This window comes from Alligator mississippiensis, chromosome 1 (genome assembly GCF_030867095.1).
Source record: "Alligator mississippiensis isolate rAllMis1 chromosome 1, rAllMis1, whole genome shotgun sequence".
Lineage (NCBI taxonomy): Eukaryota > Metazoa > Chordata > Crocodylia > Alligatoridae > Alligator > Alligator mississippiensis.
Genome location: NC_081824.1, coordinates 275,609,818 through 275,635,317, shown reverse-complemented (window position 1 = coordinate 275,635,317; position 25,500 = coordinate 275,609,818). Strand labels below are relative to the sequence as shown.

General features: G+C 41.8%; 1 protein-coding gene across 6 annotated transcripts in view; it reads right to left on the bottom strand.

The window, feature by feature from the left end:
• ROBO1 (roundabout guidance receptor 1) overlaps positions 1 to 25,500 on the bottom strand; it is a 1,177,688-nt gene that overhangs the window by 386,024 nt on the left and 766,164 nt on the right. For all 6 annotated transcript variants that reach the window (XM_059720628.1, XM_059720629.1, XM_059720633.1 and 3 more), the window contains one exon: positions 2,956 to 3,282. In XM_059720628.1, the coding sequence (XP_059576611.1) occupies positions 2,956 to 3,282 (327 nt within the window). The remainder of the gene's footprint in view (positions 1 to 2,955; positions 3,283 to 25,500) is intronic.

The window sequence follows — 25,500 nt, the reverse complement described above, 5'->3', positions numbered from 1 at the left end:
AGGCTACTGCCAGCTAAGAGACACACCTCAGTGGAGGACAACTGAAGAGCCAGCATACTTCAGACTGAATGGCATGTCTAAGCCCCTTCAGTAGGCTCACTGGGGAGTGGAAAGGAGAGGATAAATAACACTTTACTGCTGTTAACTCATGTTTTATCTATTCTGTGAATACACGAAGGATTTCAACCCCTGGGGTGGTTTCAATGCAACACACATTTTAAATGTACTTTAAATGTCTATAATTTTACCATTTCACATTTTATAAGTTTGTATTTAGCTTTGTAGCTCTTATAAGTTTGTATTTAACCCTAGCTTACTCTTTTTGTAACTGGAGAGTCTCCAAAGCTTAAATGCATCATAATACAAAGAAAAGAATAAACAACAGGCCAAGTGCTTGTAAAGAAAATAAATTCCCTTGACTGGACTACTTTGAAAACATAGATGTGACAGCATTTTATCTGATCACTTGTTTTTAGTGTTGATTACATGTGGAATTAAATTGTTTCTTAATCTGAAGACAAATGTACAAATTCACTGGGTGCTAAAAGAGTTAAATCTAATTGAGGTCAGTACCAGCAAAAGTGATGGAAAAACAAAACATAGCAATCGATTCCTTCATAAAAATGGCACACTATTGCCTCAGATTTGAGCTGTTTCCAGTTACACCTAGCAGTTACAGTGCATAAAAAGCTTTTGTTCCTTAGTTTTAAATGTCTTCCTGTTAAACTGACTGTGTAACATTAAAATATAACCAAATGAATACTCCAAAATGATCTTTTGTGTTTCCTAAATGAATACCAAATAAAGGCAATTTTATTGTGTAAACATGCAAAGATTAAACCTAAATGTAAGGGTTTTAAAAGTAGCAATTGTGTATGGTAATACTGTGGTGTATAAAAGGGGAGGCATTGACAAGCTAATCAAAACAATATTTTCTCTCTGGCCACTATGAATCCAACTGTAGCTCATAATGATAATAGCATTATATCTATGTTTCACAGATGTTAAATTTAATGTAAATTTATTCTGGTAGCCTTCAATTATTTCCTTGTTTCACAGCATATCTTGTTCTTCACCTTTTAAATGCTATTTGAAATGCTTTGCTCTTTTCTGTATTTTCACATCGTTGCTTTTTCTGCTGAAATCCTTTTAATGCAAAATTTATCAGTATAAAATTAAAGCCATGCGTTACTACAATACATTGCTATAAATCTTATTTGCTAACACATATCAGCATTTTTTTCCTCATAAGAGTGTAGGATTCAACCTGAAAAATAATCAAATCCCTTCAAACCTTACTCACATTTCACAACCCTGAGAACAGTCATCAATACAAGTGTGATTTTCAATCGAGTTAGCAACTTAATACTGTACTATTGTTGTGGCAAACATTTGAAACTCTGTTAGAAGATACTTGTCTTTTATCCTGGTTTTGAGTATTGCTCAGACATGTGAAAAACCTTGTGGTTGTATTAATGTTTTGCATACACATCCAGACCCTGTCACTAAGACTCTCATTGTAATCTAATCAAGCTGACTTGAGACAGGGGTCACAAACACATTTAGAAACAGACAAGTGAGTTGGCAGAAGGCACACTGAACCAACCAATTTAAACGTAACTCAAGTTCCTTGCCTTTCCATGGGAAACTGGGAGGCTAATACGTATATTTTTAAATATTCAAGATACAGCACTCTTGAACGATGTACATTTTAAGAAATTGTTAATAAATATTATTCCAACATATGTTGCCAACGAAATAAATTGTGAATTGAATGCCTCACCCCTTTGCACCACAACCAAATCCTTAAAAAATATGGAGAATTTATGAACTGTGTTATATAATAAATAGGTAGTAGCATTAAACTAAAAATGGATTATCTTAACTTTGGTAATGCACTCCAACCTATTGCTACTAGAGAGTTCCACGAGGATCTAAAAACAACAAATGCATATTAAATCAATTTCAAGAGTTTTGGATTAGGTACTGAGCTGAATTCTCATCTTTCCATAGGAGGGAAATTCAGATGGGCACCCACAATGGATTAATCCATTTCAAAATCATCTATGCACACTATAAAAATCAAGACTTTATGAGCACAGGGCATGCTTTGTACTTCAGAAAGTACTCAGATAATAATCACTGTAGTGCACCAATAACAACAAGAAATCACAGCCTTCAGCAACAAAAGCATCATTTGCAGTGCCGTGCATGCAACATCAAATACGAGCAGAAAACAGACACAGTAGGGCCAAAAATATGGCTCTCCAGACTGCTTTCAATAATTTCCATAGCCTTCTAGGGGTGGGCAGTAGGAAGGAGGGTGGGGAAATCAGGACTCTCATTTAGGTTCCTTCTGGTGCATAATTTTAAGTATCCAAATTTGAAATTTTTCAACAGAAAGTCTTAAGACTCTCAAATAAAGCAGTTTCAAAATCATGCCCAAAGAGACAAGGGGATGAAAATCTCTCTCTTTGAACATATACCTACTATTAGACAAGTGTTAGTATATGGGCTGTCTACCTATACTCTAATTAGAGAAAGACAAGTTTTTTTTGTACACCCACTCCTGCTCATCATTTTTCTGCAATGTTTATGCACACCATTTAGCAACTGTGCTCTGCTGAACTAAACCCTAGTTCTAATACTATTAGCAGTGATCGGCATTTGATATGGTCTATAGTGAAAAAGAGGATCAATAATCTTTAAATCAAGTATGCAGCGTTCCAAAGACACAATATCCAGGACCTCACAGAAAAATAAGCTTTCATTTAGCCAAAATAATTAGTTTCCTAAAATAATAGGTAGGCATCTTATGGTACATCTACTTAATGGTATGTATTCTCTGTCTTTCAGGCAGTATTCTTGGGAAGCGCCAAAGGTTTTGCTCTTAAACATGTCTACGGTAATATACAACAGCAAAACCACTGATAAAAGGTGAGAAACTTTACTTACTTGCTACTTCCAGAGATGCATTATGACTCACAGCTTCTCCAAGGTAATTCCTTGCTACACAAACATAGACCCCTTCATCTGGTCTACTCTTGCGACCATGTACTATACGTAAGAAAAATAAAGATCCGCTGGGCAGCAACATCCGATGGGAGCGAGGATCATCTTTGTCAGTTTCCACTCTTTCACCCCCTTTATACCATTCAATGGTTGGGGTTGGCCTTCCTTCGGCCTTACAGTTCAAAGTTGCTGGTTCTCCTTTTGAAACAATGAGATCAGATGGGTGTTCAACAATTCGAGGTGGGAAATCCTCTTGACGAAGACGGGAGCCTATAAAATAAAGGAACCATACAAGTTTTGCTCAAATGGTCTTGCGTTATCACCATATTTTATAACAGAACATGACACCTAATCCATAGTTGCCTGGTGCTCTGACAAAGCCTATTTAAAAAAAAAACAAAACAAAACAGGTTTGGTGGGGTTTTTTGTTTTGTTTTTGTTTTTTTAAGAGCTTCCTCATAATTAAACAAATTAAGAAGTCATTTTTCAAGTACTCAATTTGATTATCTTAATCTTTTAATGAAACTCAATTCTTGAACCTGATCTATAGTTGCAAATAAAGTATAGCTCAGATATAGTACAACTGTAATTTAGATACCTAGTAATATTACTCAATGCTGCTCTGGGTCTGAACAGAAAATCTGACGACTGTTTTGGTCACTCATTAGGAAGAGCTACTGGAACACAAGAGACTGGGAGCAGGTTCATGGAAATGTTAATGTACCTCTTGCAATTTTTCAAGCCACAGAAAGCTACAGGCCAGGTAATCAGCAGGGATTCAGGTTTTCCATTTGCCACAGAAAAACACGACAAAACACAATTTCCTCTTAAAGGAGAAAAACCTGGGAAACAGTTGCTTTCCCCTTGTAGGCTGACAGAGTTCCAACCACAAGGTGCTGCTTGGGGCTGGGGAGAGGAGTCAGGGGGCACTACATGCATGTGGCAGCCAGACAGTGTGGGGGAGAGCAGCTCCCACAGCTTCTTCCAGGTAAGTCTATGGGGGTAGGGGGTCAAAGGTGACATCGGAGGCAGAAAGAAAACAGGCGATATGTGGGGGGGCCAGGGATGTAAGCAACACCTGAAGGGAGCAGGGGCACAGGCAATGTGTGTGGGGGGAAGGGGCACATGCTCCCCCAGATAATCTACACCTGCAGCAAGGCATGGGGCTATAGCCTGGCCAGACCAGCTCCAGGCAGGACCCACCTCCATGGCCGAGGAGGAAGAACCCAGTGCAGGAGGAAGCAATGCACCACCATGGCTGTCAAGGTAAGGTACCCCCTGCCCACTGCTGCCACAGCCCCTGCTCGGAGCTGGTTGGGCCAGGCTGCAGCCCAATGCCCGCTGTCAGTGCAAAAATCTGTGGGGCACATGTGCACTCCCCCACCCTCCCATGCACTGCTGATGCCCCCACACCCCCCAGATGTCATCTATGCTCACACCCCCCCTACTCCACACACCCACCCCCTTCCTCACACAATGGGTGGGTTGGCCTGGGGGACTGTGGGTAAGAAGTGAAGGGCACCAGCAGGGACGGGGAGCTGAGGGTTGGGAGGAAGGAGCACTGGCAAGGATTGGGGGCTGTGGGTTAGGAGTGAGGGGCGACAGTAATGGCAGGGGCAGGGCATCAACATATCATGGCTGCTCAGTGCCACAAAGCAGCTGTAGAACAGACAGGTACTGGTGAGGGAAGGGGGCAGGGGAGCAAACTAATTTTCTATGGTAAAAAAAAAAAAAAAAAAAAAAAAATCAAATGCCAAAATATTTTAGAATTTATTTCATTTTATTATAGTGACTGGGGCACTGGTAGGCTTCCAAACTGCTTTAAAATTGTAAATATATCAATTAAAACATTGTGTTTAACTGATACCTACTATAGTGGCGTTTCATTTCAATTGTGGAAAACCATGGATTTGGGGGGACTTGGGGGGGTTAAAATCAAAGAACTTTGGATTTTTGAAACTAAGAAAACCAGGATTCCTGGTAATCAGTTATAACAGTAAAGCCATTCATTATACTATTGAGATTTTCTTTTGTTCTTGTCTATCAGTCACCCACAGAACTAAGCCATCATCTGTGGTAAAACAATCCAAAAAGAGAAGTACGAAGTACCTCTTTTGGAACAGGTTTTGAAGACCTCATTCAAAGCCTCACTATACAATTTCATATTGTATATGGATTGTAGGAGGATTGTGGGCTTAACTGTGAAACTGTTAGGTAGGTATGAAGCTGGCTTCAGGGTAGGACCCAAGGAGTCCTAATGAACAGATCTGTGTTGTGTTGATGAGAAGTGGCCAGTGGTGTCCCACAGGGGTCAGTGTTTGGTCCAGTACTTTTCAACATCTTTATCAATGATTTGAATGTGGGAGCAAAGAGCTCGTTGGTCAAGTTCACGGATGACACCAAGTTCTGGGGAAGCATGACCATGCTTAATGACAGACATATATATATATATATATATATATATAAAACAAGCTCTTTGCTCCCACACACACACACACACACACACACGTACGTGGATCTAGACAGGCTGGCAAGTTGGAACCAGATAAAGTTCAACATTGAGAAATGTAAAGTGCTCCACCTATGCACCTACAGCCTCAGCAGTGCCAAATTGACTAGCACTATGAATGAAAGGGACCCGGACCTAATAATAGCCCACAGTATGAATATGAGCCAGGAGAACGACGCTGTAGCCAGCAGGGCAAATAATACTCTGGCATGCATCAATCGATGCACCTCTAACAAAACCAAAGAACTGATTCTTCCGCTGTACTCAGCATTGGTGAGACCACTGCTGGAGTACTGCATCCAGTTCTGGGTGCCACACTTTAACAAGGACGTGGTAAAACTTGAGAGAATCCAGAGAAGAGCCACCTGTATGATCAGAGACTTGCATGGCAAGCCATATAAGGAAAGGCTGCAGGCCATGGGACTGTTCAGCCTGAAGCAAAGAAGGCTGAGAGAGGACTTGGTAACAGCTTACTGCTACACTAGCAGAATACAATCAAGGTCTCAGTGAGCATCTGTTCATCAGGGCACCCTTAGGGAAAACCAGAAGTAATGGCCACAAACTCCTGGAAGACCTTTTCAGACTCAACATTAAGAAAAATTTCTTCAGTCAGGGTGTCCAGTCTGTGGAATAAGCTCTCTCCAGAGGTGGTGCAATCGCCTACCCTCAAAATCTTCAAGAGGGGACTGGACAGTCACCTCGCTGGGATCACCTGACCCCCAGTTAACTTTCCAGCTTGGAGCAGGAAGCTGGACCCGATGATCTTCCGAGGTCCCTTCCAGCCTTACCATCTATGAATCAATATGCTAACAGGGAGCAAATATAATACTGTGTTGGACTGATGTATTCAATAGGAAAACTGGACAACATAAGCTAGGCAGCCTGACAAAACACACATTCATTAAGCAATTTGGAATATGGGTTTTTTAAATTTATGATACCATTTCTCTCCTTACAACTTCCTTTATTTCCTATTACTTCTTTTTCTTTTATTTATATGAATGTTTATCTTAGTGAAAATGTCTTGGGTAAATAACCTGACAATTAAAATAGAAAATGCCAAAAGTTTCTATTAGCATTTGTAATGTGTGTTTTGCACAGCTGTATAGCAAAACATAGAAATCATAAAAGATTCAGAAGAATCTTATTCAGAGCAGCTCAGAAGGCAATAAAATGGTATGGAAAATGGGAAAAGAAGGAGGATCTCAGAGACAGTGCTGTTTTTGATGCAGACTTACAAATTAGTGCAATATATAGAATTTACATGTAATGTTATTTCATATTGCCCTCACCATAAGCTAATTAGTGCAAGTTAAATTTCACACTAATCAGCCAATAGCATGCACATAAACCTCAGTGTCTGGGCTGAGGGCTGGCCTGTTTGTGCTCTGTATGTAATATCAATATATAGTTTTATCTGAACTCTAGTAATCAGTAACCATATACATCTGCTGAACCACTAATAAACAGTATGTTGTGGTCCTCTGTTGAAAGGTACTTTTAATAGCACTAGATTTATAGTTATACTGTAAATATGTGCACTTAAATATTTCTGATGAATTTAACACTAATGTAGTATTTTGAGTCTATATATGCCCAAAAACCCCAGCTAGAAAAAAAAAAGATCTGTGTTCTACTTGCTCACTTCTGCAGTCCCTCATTTCTGTCTTGGCAACAGAGATTCCCAAACCTATAGGAGATGCACAAACCAAAACCTCTGCAATAAAAAATAAGAACAGAATTAATTTTGCATTTAGTTTTCATATGATAAGCTTATGTGTACGGAAGATGTGTCATATTTTTAAGGAATGAAAGTGAGAATGCAAGAATTCAGGCATTTCCTGGTTTATCTCAAACCTGTGCTACTAAATACACTTTAGGGTGCCGTTTTTCTTAAGGGCAGCTCTGGGGGTACATCCTGGGACCAGCATTGCTCAATACCTTTAGCAATGATCTTGAAGATGGGATGGAGTGTACCCTCAGCAAGTCAGCCAACAACAACAACAAGCTGAGGGGAGTAACAGATACAATGGAGGGTAGGGCTAAAATTCAGAGAGACCTAGGACAAATTGGAGGATTGGACCAAAAGGAATCTAATGAGATTTAACAAGGACAAGTGCAAAGTCCTGCACTTACGACAGAACAATCCCTTGCACCAGTACAGGCTGGGGGATGACTGGCTGAGCAGCAGCTCTGCAGAAAAGGACCTGGGTGTTACAGTGGACAATAACCTGAATGAGTCAACAACACGTCCTTGTTACAAAGAAGGCTAACAGAGTTCTGGGCTGCACTGGTAGGAGTGTTTACAACAGATGAAGGGAAATGATGATTCCCCTCTACTCAGCACTGGTGAGGCCACACTGAAGTACTGTGTTCAATTTTGGGCACCCCACTACAGGAAGGATGTAGAAAAGTTGGAAAGAGTTCAGCAGAGGGCAACAAACATGGTTCAGGGCACATGACTTCTGAGGAGAGACTGAGAGAACTTGGTGTATTTGGTCTGCAGAAAAAAAGACTTATGGGTATTTAATAGCAGCCTCCAACTACCTGGAGGGTGGTTCCAAAGGCAATGGAGCTGGGCTGTTCTCAGTGGTGGCAGATGACAGAACAAGGAGCAAAGGTCTCTAAGTGCAGTAAGGGAGGTTTAGATTTGGTATTAGGAAGAATTTTCTCACTAGGAGGGTAGTAAAATACTGGAACAGGTTACCCAGAGAGGTTGTGAAAATCTTCATTCTTGGAGGTTTTAAAGACCCAGGTAAACAAAGCCTTGGCTGTGATGATCTAACTGGGGACAGTCCTGCTTTGAACAGGAGGTTGGACTAGATGCCCTCCTGAGGTCCCTTCCGAACCCTCATTATCTATGATTCTATTCTACGTTGCAACTATTTGACCCAGAGCACAGAGTCCTCAGACAATACAGGTTAAGGTGGCCTTAAAAACCTTTGGGCACAGACTGAAGTGACAATTTTCACTCAATCTGGCCACAGAAAGATAGCTGTGACCAAACACATGTGCATGGATGAAGACTGCTTCAAAAATGGCTGATTGGGTGAAAAACTGAACACTCACTAAATGAGGGGTCAGACGAAGACGCTTCAAAACAGAGCATCTTCTGTATCTTCTGTCTGTGCTGCCTGACCTCAAACTGTTTTCAGAAAGGGAGGGGGGGAAAGGGAGCACAAGGAGTTCCATGGGGAGGGGGGGTTCAGCCTCCCTCCTTCCCCCCGAGGTAGAAGGGCTCCAGTTCACACCCACCCCATCTTCCTGTGCTAGCTGGGGAAGCCCTAAAAAGAGCTTCCTCCACTCCCATTCGGAAAACTTTTCAGCCTAACAGGGGCAGTTCCTAGGGGAAACTAGCTGCAGCCAGGAGCTAGATTCCATCCCCCTAGAACAAAGAGTGAACTTCTGTTTGTTCCAAGGGATCGCTGCAACTCAAAACACTTCCTGCAAAGCTTTCTCAGTTACAGCAGGAGCTCCCCTTCTGTCTGCACCCATTATACCAGAAAAAATTGGGACTATTCTAGGAGACTGGAATAACCCCACATTGAGCAATTTAGAGCTGCCTTAAAGGCTATAACAGCACACACAATCTGTGCTGTGCTGTACCCCACCCTTGCTTCTCTTCCTGGACTCAACTCTGTCATGTCTTCTCAGGAAGCATTTGTGAAGAAAACAATGGAAGATATATTTGCAGCTATCTTTCCCCAATCCAAAATGGGGGTCTTGTTATATCGCTAGACAGACTCAGCTCAAGCAGGTAGGGGTCCTTGCCTCTTTTTATCTGCGTTTTGATCCTTATAAGAAAATAAATGGAAATAAAAGATCGAAATGAATTATAAAGCTCTCTGAAGATACAAAAACACTATGCTTAAACATTTTTGTACTATAAAATATATAAGCACCGTTTGTAGAAGACAAAACCTTCCATAGATTTTAGATGTGTTGCTTTTTTTTTTTTTGACATTTCCTAGATTTTGCTAGCCAGCCAATATAAAAATCACACAAAACAGTACTCAATTCTCTTATCTCTTGCACTTAATTTGTAAAGAAAATAAAGCAGCCTTCTTTCCATATTTTGTGTCAATTTTCTGTACTGCACTGCTTTCCAAACACTGTATACATAGTGAGATAATAAAAGCTGTCCTCAAAGCTTCCTTGAAAATTGAGCCTCAGTTTCTCAATGAGGGAAAAAAAAAAAAAATCTTATATTAGTTCAACTTCCAGGGAAACTTCTGGAACGTTCATACACTTTTTTAAACTTCTTTGATAGGTTACAGCAGGGAAGTTAAAGTGACAGAAGTGTCCATTAACAGATTTTTATCCTGGCATTTTATAAAGTAACCTTTCTCTAGAAAATTTCACAAAATTGCTTGAAGGAGAAAGGGACAAAAGTTACATTAGTTGACTGGCACATAGTGAGCGTTAACAGCAAATTTTGTGACAACTGCCTGAGGGGATATAATGGCCATGACAACCAAGTTATAATCTTCCTGCATATCTACATGTTATTTTTTTAATCTTTCTTTCCTTTTAGCCTTGTTATTTAAGCTCCATTTATGTTATATTGAGTAGAAGCAGCTTCAATTATCAACATAAATCTTACAGTGGGCACCAATCCCGTAATTTTCTTGTCAAAAACCCATCCCACAAGGGATATTTGGTAAAAATAGAAGAACAGCACCTATTAGTTACACACCATATCTACTGTTAAATACAAAGTGAACTAGATATTTTTCACCAAGACGACACCTCTGTGTTAGAAAAACTAACTTATGTTCCCTGCTCTAGTATAATTTAAATCATTATAAGAAGTCAACAGGATGCTGCCTATCAGCGTATGCCATATTGATTATTTCATGGTGCCCATTAAAGGAACAATGAAAAATCATGTAATTTTCCAGCTTTTTTGCTATTTCTGAAGAATTCAGAGCTTGAAGAAAAATAGTGAAGGATTTCAAGAAGGCTAGATGTATTTAGTTAAACTCTTAAGGGAAAGACCTGCCCATATTTCTTCTCAAAGCACCATCACTATGTTGATACTATATATGCAATAAATAAAGCAAAATGCACTGGAAAAGGAGATGTACCCAAGTCAATCTAATATTGTTTGCTATCAAAGCAATATAATATCATGCTAAATCCTCACAATTACAAACACATTATTGTGAAGCTAAACGTTTTTAACAACTTTCAAGCATGAAACTCAAATCAAGATTTTTTTTTTTTTTAATTTCTAGGGAAAATTCTGAAATTAAATTAGGGTAAAATAAGAAAGCTTTATTTCTTCTAACCAAAGATCAATTCAGTTAGCTACAGTAGTGGGGGCTAACCAGTCTGGCAGACAAGCCATAAATTGGCGCTCCATCTTTCCCAAGTGCCACTCCAATTCCCTTTTCACCTGCCCAATCTACTGCTCTGCTTCCTATCCTATGCTCTCTCCCTGCTCTGTTGCTCTGATTTTGCTTCCTACCCTACCAATTGGTGTGCTGCCTGTCCACTCCCTAATTTGCTACATGCACACACATAGCCTGCTCATGGTATTTGTGGCACACATACCGCAGGATGGCCTAGCCAATCTACACCATAACCCATAAAAATCTTCTGATGTAACAGATCATTGGACTTTAGAAAAATGTCTATAAAAAACTGTTCCTACTTGACTTCATTTCATTCTTCCCATGTCTAGATATAGACCAATCCAATGCACTCAACATTGCAAGCCAGGCCAGGTGAGTTTATTCTAACTAACAAAGCTTAGAGCTTTTGCAGAGATACGATCATATTCTCACATGTGACCATTGTGCAACTCTCAAGGCTGTACCATGTAGAACTTCTGTGGAATTCTCTTTCACTCAAAATAAGGGATGAGGATTCTTCCATACATAGTCCTGTGCTGTAAAAAAAACAGTCTACCATAATGCAGTTAGACAGATCTATCAGGAAGAAAGGAATTCCCCACACATCTCAGATGATGCCAACTTTATTATTAATTAGATTTCAGTTAAAAATGCAGAGCCCTGGCAAACGTGCATCATTTTACATGCATTTATGCAATGCATAGATTAGTCCAGAGGTAAAAGCATCCTAACATGCTCATACTCTCAGATATTTTATACATTTACTCTGTGTACAGAAAAGCCTGGTAAATTTAGATAAGTTTTACAGAAATAAAGTCCTAGGAAGAGTTCTTAGGTTTAAATAATACTTGCTTAAACATTGTTCTTGTATTCTTTTTATCTATCAGATAAAACATATAGGAAAATATAGAATTTACTATTTTGTTACCAAACTAACTGTGCGCTGAACCTTTGGCCCCTTTTACACATGCAGGTAAAGGCATGATGGGATCCAATGTGCAATTCAAACAATGACCCCTCCTGCCATGCTACATGTGTGTGGCAGGAGGCACAATTGTGGGATTACGCATTAGATCCCACTGCATCTTATTGCTGGTACAGGGGAAGCTGACCCCAGACTCTCCCTGCACTAGCAAGCTCCCATGCCTGGGAGCCTGACACACCCCAGTTGAGGGGCTCCTAGGCTCAGGAAAGGGGGGGAAGGGAAAGATTACCCCTGAGGTGTTCCTCCCACCCTGGCGGTTTCATGCATCCCCAGAAAGGGAGGGGGAGGGGATAGAAAATCACCAGGAGGCATGCTGCAAGGACCCAGCATCTGCAGCTGTGGGATTCTGGGTCCTGGCATCTTTGGGTGGTACAAGGACCCAGAGTCCACAGCTGCTGGGGCTCCCAGTCACAGTGAAGATCCTGATGTGCATGCAAATTAAAGCTTGCTAGCAACCAGCAATAAAGGCTGTACACATTTTCAGGGTCTAACTTTATAACTGGCAGGAGTTTTTTACTGTGTGATAAATACTTTGCATGTGTAGCTAATCTCAACATAACTGCACAATTAACTAGTTTATTGTGCAATACCTGTAACATGTGGAGGGGACCTTTTAGATACAGTAGGATATAAAATTAATAAATAAATACACCAATAAATCAATCAAACAAACAATATTTGTGTGTCACCCCCACCTAAGCATTACTATACTATGATATACTCCACCAAATAAAATCAATGGAATTACTAGCTGATAGTGATTTAGCCCAGGGGTTCTGAAAAGGTAAAAGATGATTGAGGGGCTTGGGGTTCCCTTTCCTCACCAATGAGGTCCCAGAGACTCACCCTCAATGTCCCCTGATTGGCCCCTTGGGTCACCTGGAGGGGGATAAAAAAGGGGCAGTACAGCTGACTCAGGGGAGAGACCAAAGAGCTGGAAAGAGCTGGGCCAGTGGGGCGGGAGCAGTTGCCCAAGAAGCACCTGAAGGAGTGGGACCTGAAAGCAGCAGTTGGACCCTCAGCAGGGCAGTGTGCAGCCAGCAGGAGAGGCTCCCCGCTGGGCTCCAAGATTCCCTATGAGAGGCTGTGGCCAGCAGGAGATCTGAGCAGCGACCCGAGAGGTTCCCAGCTCTGCTTCCAGCTCCTCCAAAAAGAGGCCAGGCAGCTCAACATGAGGCCGAGGCTCCGGGAAGGTCAAAATCCCTAGCAGTTTAAAGCACCACTGGTGGCTATGTGGTAGAGTTTCTGCCTAGTGTGTGGGAGATTCTAGTTCAAGTCCCAGGTGGGATGGCTTAGGGTGAGTGAAGTGATGGTGAGAAATTCTTGTTGCAGTGGAAGGGGGTCATTGTATTTTCCCTCTTCCCCTGCCCCCCTCCAGGTACCTAGGCCCTATATTCCTTGTTGACGTTTTGTATTCTGTGCCTTTTATATTTTGCCAGCCAGTATTGTTTGTTCTGCTGTTTGTGTTTTATATTTTGTTAACCCTGTCTTTTGTCAACTGGATGAACATGTCTATGATTGTAAGCATCTAACCTTTATTGAATCCTGCCCCCTTGGGGCGTTGTAGTGTCCCCTATACCCCCTGGTTTATACTGGTTATGTTCCCAGTACTGTTCTCTCATTAAAAGGTATATTATTAAGTCCCCACTGGTTATCTGGCTCTGCTCTATAGGGGGAGGAGGGTCCCTACACTTCCCACAGCGCTTGGGCACCTGCTCTGATCCCTTCAGTTGGAGAGGGGGTACCTCTTAGAGTACCGCCAGGGTTACAGAGGCAAGGATTTCTTAGTGTGGTATCTGTTACTGGACTAAATCCAAAGTCTATGCTGTGCTGGCTTTTACTTCTCAGACCTAAAGAATATCTTGGATTCAAGTGTGTCAGCTCTATCCCAACTATGTAGTAAGTCCATTTAACAATATTTTGATAAGAAATCCTTGCCTCTCAACATCTAAGGGTATAATGCACTTTAATTAATGCACATTAACCACACAATTTGATTCATCTTAACTTTCTGGAGCATCCCTGCATAGAGAGGAGTCCTAAGTAATGCACCAACATAATATTTAAGTTTCCTCTGCTTATAGAGAAAGACACCAGACATGGAAGATTAAGACTTACTTCTCACTTTCATTTCTGAATCATTCCTCAATCATTTTGCATAAGCAAAATTTAACTGCTTACTCCCTTGAAAAATATCTCTTCACATTGTTTCAAAATGGAGATTGTAATTGGACATACTTAGGCTCAAATAAAATTTCTGAATCAACTTTGTTTTGTACTTCAATAGCCTGTTTTAACCTCAGCGGGATAGAGACAGGACTGAGTCAGTCTTGTGCTGTCAGTGGGACCACATTATATAACCTCTTCCATTAACTTGTTGAGCATTCTCAACACCAGATTTTTTCCCCTGCTGCTTTCACAAGGAAGCTGACCTTGCTGTCTCAACAATTAAGGATCTTCTCCTAATTTCCACTTTAAATTTATTCATACTGCAGACTCCTGCTGTTCTTCTGCCAACACCATCCTTCAACTGAAGGAACTCCCCGATAAGTTTGTTAACAGCAACCACAGCCCCTCTCAACCTCTGTTTCACTTCACTACATAAGCCAAGATCTTTTAGTCTTCACTTGTACGATCAGATCTCCATTCCCCTGGTCTTAGTATTAGCCCTCCTCTATACGCACTCTGGCTTGAGTTAATCTTTTTTTCAATCTGCAATCCAAAATGTATACATAAACTTTCAGCAAGCAGATTTAAAATATTTATCACTCATTACAAGTTCAAGGGGCACACAGAAAAGGTTTCTGCAAAATACTGGTAACCAACAACATTTGTCACCTGCAGTAAACACATCTGGGGAGTTGAGAGGTGGGTACAATCCCAGTTTATTATCATGTGAAAAAAAATAACTTCAGAAATATATATATACACACACACCACAAGCTATTTTTCTGGAATACTTCTTATTCTATGTAGCATAACCCAGCTAAAACTATCTGCGTTTCCCATCATGTATTTTCTGTTTAGAGAGAAATGATAGGCAACTGAAATTATTAAAAACATCACTATCAAGCGAAGCCTCAGCATCACCCTTCCCCGATTTGTTACTACCATGATTACATAATCTACTTCTTTTTCATGTGCTCTTATTTCAAGAGTCTTCTTGCTCACTCCAAGTAAACTATTTCATGTCCAAATGTAATCTGTATCTTGTAAGGGTGTCAGCCATTTTGAACAGCAACCATTCCAAAATGTCAGGACACTGTACTTTCCCATCTGCCACAGCTGACATTCAAATAATGAAGAAATAATTACCAGGCATAAACCTTCAAATTTTTCCAAAATAGTTGAGTAAGAACTGCAGCCGCAGACTTGGAACTATGTCTAGGCATGAGTACAACTGAGTAGAGGAACAGCCAAAGCGTATGTGCAGAAACTGTATTTCTGAGGCTGTCTCCTATGTGAGCATTTTTCTTTGGACACGCACAACATTACTTTCCAGAAAACTGAGCATTCAATTTAGCTGAAGAATTTTATTTGTTGTGGCAACTGTCTACTAACTTACTTAAACTCAAACTACATAATTCAGATAAATAATAATTACCGGTAATCCTCTTATCATAATTCTGCTACTACTCCTATGAATATATTTTCTCCCGTACTCTGAAGTACACCACCCACAGGACAAAGCATTTAAAAAAAAAAAAAAAAACTAGATTCTTGCCACCCAGTGGATATCTTAACTAAAAGAACAGCCAATTAGATTAATATTACTAGTTACGTTAGCCTATAGAAGCCCACCCAGCATGTCATGCCTATTGGACACCATTTTAAAAATGTGTTTAGTGACAGGTTGGTTTAACTACTTAGCTGGGAACAGGTCCAATTCTTCCCAATCTTCTAGAAATGTTAAAATATAGGGAAAAACACCTCCAAGTTTGACAAGGGTTGGACTCTACAGCACTCTAATATCCAACAAACAATGCACTGTTGTCAAAATATTTTCCTTTTTCTGAGTGTTTAAAGAAAAAAAAAAAAAGGAATTAGTCTGGTAGTAAGAAAAGAAAGCTGAACTTCAACAGGTAGCCTGGACCTGTTTTCTAGTCCCAAAAAGTGGGTATTACTTCACTGTGGGTTCTGACATGTTTATGTCGAAAAAGATATTTTTTTTAAATTGGTGTTGCAGTGTTTTGTCTTATGCAAATGTCAGCAGAAAGATATTCTTTCACCAATCCCGGTAATCAAAACATGATCCCTGATAGAGCAAGTAATTCCTGATGAAAGATCTTGGATTAAACAGGAGGTTTAAGTTTATTGAAAGTAAAAGAAAACTCTGTTGTTTATGATACCTAAAGTTGGTTGAAGGAATTCTTGAAAAATCTTCCTCTTTAAAACATAAGCTCAAAAGTATATTGTAGTGCTAAGATACTATGAGAGTAATTACATTTCTCTTTTGGCTAACACAATATCAGATGGGAAACCAATCATTTACTGTGTATTTTAAGGCTGAAAAGTTAAAACCAGTAACCACAGAGAATCTGAAGCTTTTCTGAAGCAAAAGGATTACAGGAAAAATGACAAAAATACCCACAAGCTCCAAATTCAGTTGGTCCTGCCTCAGAGTCCTGTACACCAAGAGAAACAGCAGCCCAGCAATTTAGGACTGGGGGAATTCAGATTGTACAGTATGCTAAAAATACATTAACACTACTAGTTTCATAACTGGTGATGAAAAAATGTATAGGGAACAGTAAAAGTATGCTACTGTGTATCACTTTTCTGATCCCTAACTATATCATAGTTACTGCATGCATATTTCAGTTTCATGTCAGCAAAATATAACCATAATTTGATCAAAATACACCACATACATGCTTTAAAAATCATTCTAAAATGCTTTAGTTTGAGATCTTAAATATATTTGAAGTGTGTCTTATATAACACAAATTTTAAAAAACAAATCGACAGAAATGAGGCGCATAGCAATAAACTTCAGCACAGCTCACGCCAGAGTTTATTGCTCCCCCAGGTGCAGCGTTTACACTTGTACTGAGAACTGCAGCACATTAAGTCAGGGCAGAGCAGCTCCGGCTAGCAGGAGACCCCTGAGCATGTGCCAGGAATCATGTCTGAGACAGAGTGCCTGAAAGCAGCACTGTAGTGGCTTGGTGAAAGAGGATACACTGGTTTCCTGTACTTGCCACTCAGGCTAGGGACAGAAGTTACACAAAGTGGTATAAGTGACCAGAAACTGGTTCAAATCTGTGAACACAAGAAAAGTTCAGTGCACATAAACTGCTTTCAGAATGGCTGCAACTGGTTTAAGAAAAAGCTGGAGGGATGTAGCATCAGACTTTACTGAATGTCTATCCCAGATCCCAGTTAACTCAGTCCCCCAATATCCCAGAATGCTTTGCTTTCCCCCCCACAAAGCCCCCCCCCGCCATGGGGTGGGCCAGCTAGCTTTGACCCAACCTATCTGCCCCAGCTGAGCAGGGAGGCATGCTCTAGCGGTCCCTCTCCCCCTAACCCCCCCCCCCCCAAAAAAAAAAAAAAAGCTTCTGGCCTGGGCCACTGCAGGTATGTGGCTGCATTTCCGGAATCAAAAATGAATGTCTGTTCACTTGCTTATCTGTTCGATCTACACATCTTAGACTAACCTGTGAAGACTGAACTGATTCAGCCTCAGGCTTTTTGGGAGTCTGTACTTAGCCTCAGAGTGAGAAAGCTTCTTGATGTCAGACCCAGGTTTGGCATTGGGCAGCGTAGTTATACCCTTAATTGCAAGATAGGTTATGTTTCCACCAGAACCTTGTTGTAGTCACATACATTATTGTAGGTTTGTACAGCCTTAGCACACAGATGCTGTGACCTGGTTAGATTTCAGGGTCTGCTAGAGTTTAAATGCTAAATAAAAATATTATTAATAATAATGGGCTAGGTTGCAGGCTAACATTTACTGAAAACTGCACCTTGTTAGAAAGTAAAGATTCAAATCAAAAGTGAGTAGTAGGTTTGTCTAGGCCAGTCCTCCCAACTGGGTAAATAGTATCTGAAAGTCTCTTACAGATACCAAAGTCCAGAGCATGGGAAAGAAACTCATATTCAAGGAAGAAAGCCAAAGTACAGCAAAGCCAGAGCAAAACCATAGGCTGAAGTACTAACCCTATTTCTTTCCTTCTCTTGGACAATCCACTTAATCCACTTTCAATTCAACTTTAATCACAAAAACAAACTTCTTTAGATAAAATTATCTACCCACCGGGTCCTTCTGTAACTGACAGACAGACAGACCACACCAAAAGCAACCAAATAAGCATGCTACATCTGCCTGGCAATGGGAGAAGCCTTCTGTCCCCCTAGGATAGAATACTACATGGACAGGGTAGAAGAGCTGTTTATACATCAGTTTCATTTCCCTACACCACCCTCTCTCTGGATGCCTACATGGCTCAGAGTTTACTGCTACACATTCAGCCAAAGAGACCCTTTGTATCTCTTTTCAAGCAAACAAGAGAGTAGGGAGTGGCTGGTGCAACAATTCTTCAAGGAACCAAAAGTTTCTCTTTTTTTTCCTTGGTAGCTCAAGGCAAAGCCCTCCGAGATCTTAAGGCAGTCTTAGAGCAGTACTTCACAATGCAGATATTCAGTTTGGATCAGTGCCGTTCTTGATGCATTTCATGAAAATTACCATTTTGTTTTGTTTAAGTATAATCACAAAGAGTGCAGGATCATGCAAATCATGTGGTTTCAAAGATCAAATTATTTCAGTGGAGAGCAAGTATTTCTTGTCACAAGTTCTCTGGCATTAGAAAGGAAGAGAAGAATTGATCTATCATTCCATAGTTTTAGAAGTGAAACATCTGCTAGATTCATAAAATTAATGCAGATTATGTTATGAAGGAAGTGGAGAGTCTACTGGTCAGTGCACCAGTAATGAGAGAGATGTTCATTACAGTAAATTAGAACAAACAGTATTTTCAGAAGTTTTATGGAATATTTTACTAGTGATAAAAATGTTAGCTAATCACACCCTTGAGAATACATTTCAGAATGTTTCTGTGTTAGAATTCATATATTGTATGGCAAAAAAATTCAGCACTCATCTATATTTCATCATTGCATACTTAGTGTAGATAATTGCTTTTGTTGGTCTGAGGCCCATCACATTTTAATAGTGTGCTATGTAAAAAGATCAGACTTCTGAACTTCACAGTACAACAAAACAACACTCGTCTAATCCAGCAATCATGGGCCAGAACTGCTCAGAGCCATGCCATCTGGCCCATGGGACTTCCCACATGTTCAGAAATTTGACAGCAGTAGCAATTAATGCTACACCTTCCCCCCAAATCCCCATCCCCAATGCCAAATTTCCAAGTACTGTGGGCCATATGACATGACCCTGTGCGCTGCATCAGGACAGCACACATTAGGGCAACAGACCCAATCTGGCACGCACACAGCCTGGCTGAGCCTGAAGTATCTCATGCAAGGGTGGAGCAGCATGCGTGGCTGGGGCTATACGCCAAATGATGTCCACGTGCCAACCCTGTGCTGATCAGGCCTATGGACTGATCCCATGCATCAGATCCAGCCCACAGACTAAAACCACAGCACACATCTGGCCCACCGCCTGGAAATGTTGGGCACTACTAATCTATTCCACAGGTCATCTAAATCTGTTGTCCAGGGAACTGCCAATTCTTCTCCCTGTTCTACTATGTTTTTGCCTACTGACTGCCGGTTATTTAAACACATTTGTTGTGCAACAGTTCAGAGACAAAAAAAACCCCATGACTCTAGTATACCCTAAAAGATCTTCTTAGGTTTCTTAAACTTATAGTATAATTTGAGAATCTGCCCCACACCCAGATTTTTATGGAAGGAACACATCACAGAGCCAACAACTAGAGGTGCAACGATACATTGGTCCAATATCAGATCGGCATTGATGTAAAGAAATTTAACTGCATCAGAAATCAGCTTTTTTGCCTGATATGGCCAATAAATATCCTGTACACATGTGCACCCATAACACAGCACACAGGTGACAAGGAGCACAGCACGGCAGCTTGGAGAGCTGCATACAGCTGGTAAGTCTGTTATGCTGCAAGGGGAGAAGGGAGGAAAGGGGTGTAGGGCTGAAGCAGGCACTGCCCAGCAGTGGCAGGGCACGGGACAGCTGTAGCTCATCCTGGGGGGAGGCACGGTGGTGGGGGTAGCTCCCACAGCTGCACGCACCCTGGGAGGATATGGGGAGGCCATGCACCCTTAGATCTGCACGTCAGGGAAGAGGGGCTGCTGCTAGGGGCTAGGCTGTGCTCAAGGAGGGTGGGTGGTGGCTCTAGGAGGGGGGCTGGGGTCACTACGAAAAATTTTAGGGGTAGCCGCAACCCCCACCATAGCCCCCTTCCCAGCACCACTCCTGTCTGCCCTGAGAGCAGCCTGGCCCCGCCGCTCTACCAGGAAGATGCCAGTGTAGCCCTGACCCCAGCCTGCAGCAGCAACCTGCCCCACCCCATGCAGATCCAGGGGCACACCACCCCATGCATTCCCAAGGTACACGCAGCAGTGGGAGTCACCCCCCTCCCGCACCCCCTGGACAAGCCGCAGCTTCATCCCATGCCCTGCTCCACCCCAGCTTGCCAGCAGTTGCCTTAGCTCTACTCCCGCCCTCACCCCATCTGCCCCCCCACACCTCGTCCCTTCCCTCTCCCCTTCCACCACAACAGATTTACCAGCCAGACACTGCTCTTCAAGCTGCCAGGCTGCTTATCAGAAATCGGATTGATATTGGCCAATATGCCTCCTTAAAAATCAGCTATTGGTATCAGCCCCAAAAATCTCTATTGGTGTGCCCCTACTAACAACTGATCCCACTGTAGGTATAGTCAGTTGTATCAGTTAAGTTCCAGCTGCAAGGAGAGGACATTCATTTCCATAACTCCATTACTAGTAGTATACTCTGCAATATTTCAAAATCCAATCCATGACGGAGAAAAGCTGGTTAATGCTAAACAGAAATTAAAGTGGAAGTGACTACGATAGGAAGAATTGTTAAGTAAACCGAGCTCATTATATATCCTTCTAACAAGGCATCTCCTCTATGTTATGTCTAAGCAGGGCATGAAAGTTGACCTTAAAGTGACTTAGAAAGCCTATATTTGCTGACCACTTAGCTTGACCCTCAGTGGCATTCTAGACCCTGGAAACTCTCTTGATATTCTAACCAGAAGATCATGTTCCTTTCACATGCCCCTTCTGCATTTGGAACTTACCTGCATGCTGCAGGCTAGGAGCATAAAAGTTTGCAAACACTATTTCTACAATTTCTTGTTCCTGACTTCTTGACCAGCTTCTGCATCCTAGCTCCTCTCTCTATGAAATTTGGTAGAGACAAGCCCTGAAGAGGTTTCTCCTAATGCTTGTATAGAGCAGGGATGCTGAATCCTTGGCTCACAGACAAGATTTGGTCCATGGAGCCACATCAACTGGCCAAACAGGCTCCTCATCAGTCTGAAAATTTAGGAGTGGTGCCAGCACTCCCCAGCTGCCAAACTTCCAGACCCATGGGGAGCCTACTGGACCAGACAGCATGGCTCTGCACACTAGATAAAATGCATAGAGCTGGACTAAGGAGGCACACCAATCCAGGGGCAAGGGGCCAGGTTAAGCAGGCTCAGAACTCACTCTGGGTGTATGGGGCTGGGCCAGGGCAGTGCAGTGCCTGATCTGAGCAGCCCAAGGCCCAACCCCATGCACCAACTCCATAAGGGATGCAACCTCAGGACCAGCCCCTTGCCACCTATCTGGTCTGGAGGACCAAAAGGTTGAACACCCCTGATATAGTGTAAAAATGAGAGTCCTTTCTTCTCTTCTCCTTTCCATTAATACATGTACGGCTAAAATATGATGTAACAACAGATAGGGTACATATACAATATTTAGGGTTACCCTCATCCAGCCTCAGCCAGATGAGCTGACATGGAGTTGGCAGACCAATTCTTAACAACATTTCATTTCACCCAGTGCAAGAGAACTGGGATATATCCTAGCACAGCTGATGTGGTTTGTTGGGCGAAACAAGTTGCCCACTGTCCTGCCTTTTGATGCTGTGGGACAATGGGCAACGTGGTCTCCTGGGGCGTAAATGGAGTCTTGCGCACCCTGGGAAACCTCATGCAGGATCACAAGCCTTGAGAGTCCCTGCTCAGCTTTCCCCACCTACCAAAACATGCCCCAAGGATCTCCACATGTCTCAGGAAGTGCAGGGAGGTGGGGAAATGAGGTTTTCCCACTTAAGACACCAACCCCCAGCATCTCCAGAGGTGCATTTTGGTAAATGGGGAAGTTGAGGTCTCCCTGCTTACCAAAATGCATCCCCACAATCTCTGAAGACACATCTCAGTAAGTTAGAAAAAGTCAGGCAAGTACTCCCAAGACATGAGGAACCAGTCCTGCCCAGGAATTTCCAGGGTGCTCTGGACTGGATCCCTCAACAACCTTAGAGCACCTGCCTGGGGCAGCTAGAGAGCACAGGCAATTCTAGGCTGCCTGTACTCTCATGCCATAAGGTAAACAGTCATCTGTCACTTTAATAACACCTTTGTTGCAGCCACTATTTCTGAAGTTACAAGCAGTATGGATATATGTCTATACTGCCTTCGTGCTACCATAAAATGGCAACTTCTGTTTCCGCCCTTGCCATATTCAGGAAATAAGCAGTATCACATGGATGGCCTTTGTGAAAGCTAGAAAGGTACGCTATAAACAGACAAGAGCAGCTCACGTAGCTGAGCCTTGATGAGGACAACCCTAAATATCAATGTAAATGTACCCTTACCTACATACTAATGGGTTCTACCATCTATTAGTCTGACATGTGTTAATAAGGAGAAGACATGAAAGGACTTTCATTTTTACTCTATATATACTCATCAGACATTCAAATACCACAGCAATAAGCTTTCAAGGGGACATTGTAAATCAAAGTTTTTGATCCAAACACCAACCAGGAGTTGTCCAAATCTCCTGTAATTTCGCTAAACAATTCTAAACGTTTTCATATACTGTGAAACTTCCCTACCCAAGAATACGCTTGGATACATTTCACGCACATAGCAATTTGATTCCAGTAAGAAAACTATCCTATTTTTTGCAGAGATCAAATAAAAGTAATATTAGGAAGACAACAACTAAAGTTTTATATTGAATGAGCAGGGGTGTAGGTTTTAGCCATGTTGGTCTAAGGACATAGGCAGACAAGGTTCCTTGGGTGAATTTGATATCTTTTATTAGACCAACCCAAATAGTTGGAGAATAGGTATTAAGTTATTAAGCTACGAAAAACTTTCTACAGCATTCATCCTACATAAAAAGAAGAAATGGAACAAATTACTCCAAGAACAAGCTCCCCAGCCACAAAACAACCACCAGAGGAACGACACCAACACCTTACAACATTCCAACCTCAGACTTGATGAAACTGAAAGCAGCAACCAACCCACAAATATTATCAATCTCTCCACACACACGCTTACCAAAACTGAAAAATCTGTCCTTTCTAAAGACCTAAATTTCTGTCCAGAAAAATACCCTAATAAAATACTTCAATGTGGAGAACTAGAAGAATTCTTCCGATGCCTGCGCCTCAAAGAATATTTCCACGACCAAACTGAACCCGCTCCCAACAACAACTCATCCTCTGACAACATTCTGGAAAAGATCAACGCCAACAAGCCCAAAAAAACATCAGACTGGACACCTCACAGTGGACGAAACCCTAACCTTGACCGCTACATTGACTGCTTCAGGGAAAGAATTAACAATGAAATAATCAGCAACACCACCACCACCACCACCACCACAACCTCTCTCTACCAGAGAAAAAGGCCATAGAAACTCTAAGATCTAACCACCAAATAGTAATAAAACCAGCAGATAAAGGAGGATCCATAGTCATCCTAAACCGTGAGGATTACATAAAGGAAGCCAACAGACAGCTCTCTGACACCACCTACTACAAAGAACTACAAGAAGATCCTACACCCCTTTTCACAAAAAAATCAACAATACCATCAAATCATTTCCATCAAGACTACAAGAAAAAATACAGACCTGGATCCCCCCACTACCTAACCCGGGGACTTTTTACCTGCTCCCTAAAATCCACAAACAAGGGAACCCTGGCAGACCTATCATATCCAACCATGGGACACTAACTGAGGAAATATCAGGTTTTGTTGAATCAATCCTAAAACCGCTCGTCACCCACTGAGCAAGTTTTGTACAAGACACTACAGACTTTCTACAGAAACTTAAAAACATAGACCACCTTCCCGGCAACACACTCCTAGCCACCATGGACGTTACCAGCCTATATACCAACATCCAGCACCAGGACGGCATCCAAGCCTGCCTTACATATCTACAGGAACAAGATTACAACTCAGAATACAGACCCAAAGATATTACTGACCTTATACACTTCATCCTCACACACAACAATTTCACTTTTAATAATCAACACTTCCTCCAGATGATGGGAACAGCTATGGGCACTAAAATGGCCCCACAGTATGCCAACCTTTTTATGAGCCACCTGGAAGAAGACTTCCTCAAGAACTGCACCATCAAACCCTTGCTATACTTAAGATATATCGATGACATCTTCATCATTTGGACTGAGAACCTGCAATCGCTGATTGAGTTCCATCAGAAATTTAACTATCACCATCCCTCCATCCAACTTTCTCTAGAATACTCCAGCACCAACATCTCCTTTTTAGACATGAGGAACAGTATCCAAAATGATAAAATACAGACCACCTTATACAAGAAACCCACAGACTAACATACATATCTGCACAGAACCAGCAATCACCCTAAACACATCAAAAAGGCTGTGATATACAGCCAAGCCCTCAGATACCACCGCATTTGTACTGAAGAGAACACCCAGGATTGCCACCTCACCAATCTTAAAAAGGCTTTCACCCAGCAAGGACACTCCTCCAGAGAGGTAGATCGCACATTTGAAAGAGCCACCCAGATAACACGTGAAGAACTGCTGCAGTACAGAAGAAACCCCCCCACAAATCGCACACCGCTGGTTATGACCTATCACCCCTCCCTCAAACCCGTACGAAAAATCCTCAAACAACTGCAACCCATTCTAGACAGAAACCCTATTCTTAAAAAGACCTTCCCAGAGCCACCCATCCTAGCTTTCAAACAAGCACTGAGCCTCGCCAACCTCATCACCAGAAGCAAACTTCCTCAAGCCCAGAACACACCAAAAGGATCCAGACTGTGCCAGGACAAGAAATGCAAAGCCTGCCAACACATCTCCACCATCCCCACTATTACTACACCCCACAACAGAGCCATCAGCATTCCAGGATCTTACAGCTGCACCTCCAGAAATGTAATGTACCTCATCCAATGCATGAAATGCCCTGATGGAAAAGATGTTGGAAAGACCAAACAACAACTTTGCACCAGAATGAACGCACACTGGAAATCTATCAAAGACAGAAACACCCAATTACCGGTGGGGGCACATTTCTCACAGGAGGGCCACTCTCTCCAATCTCTCAGTCCTGATCCTCAAGGGAAACTTACACAACACTTCC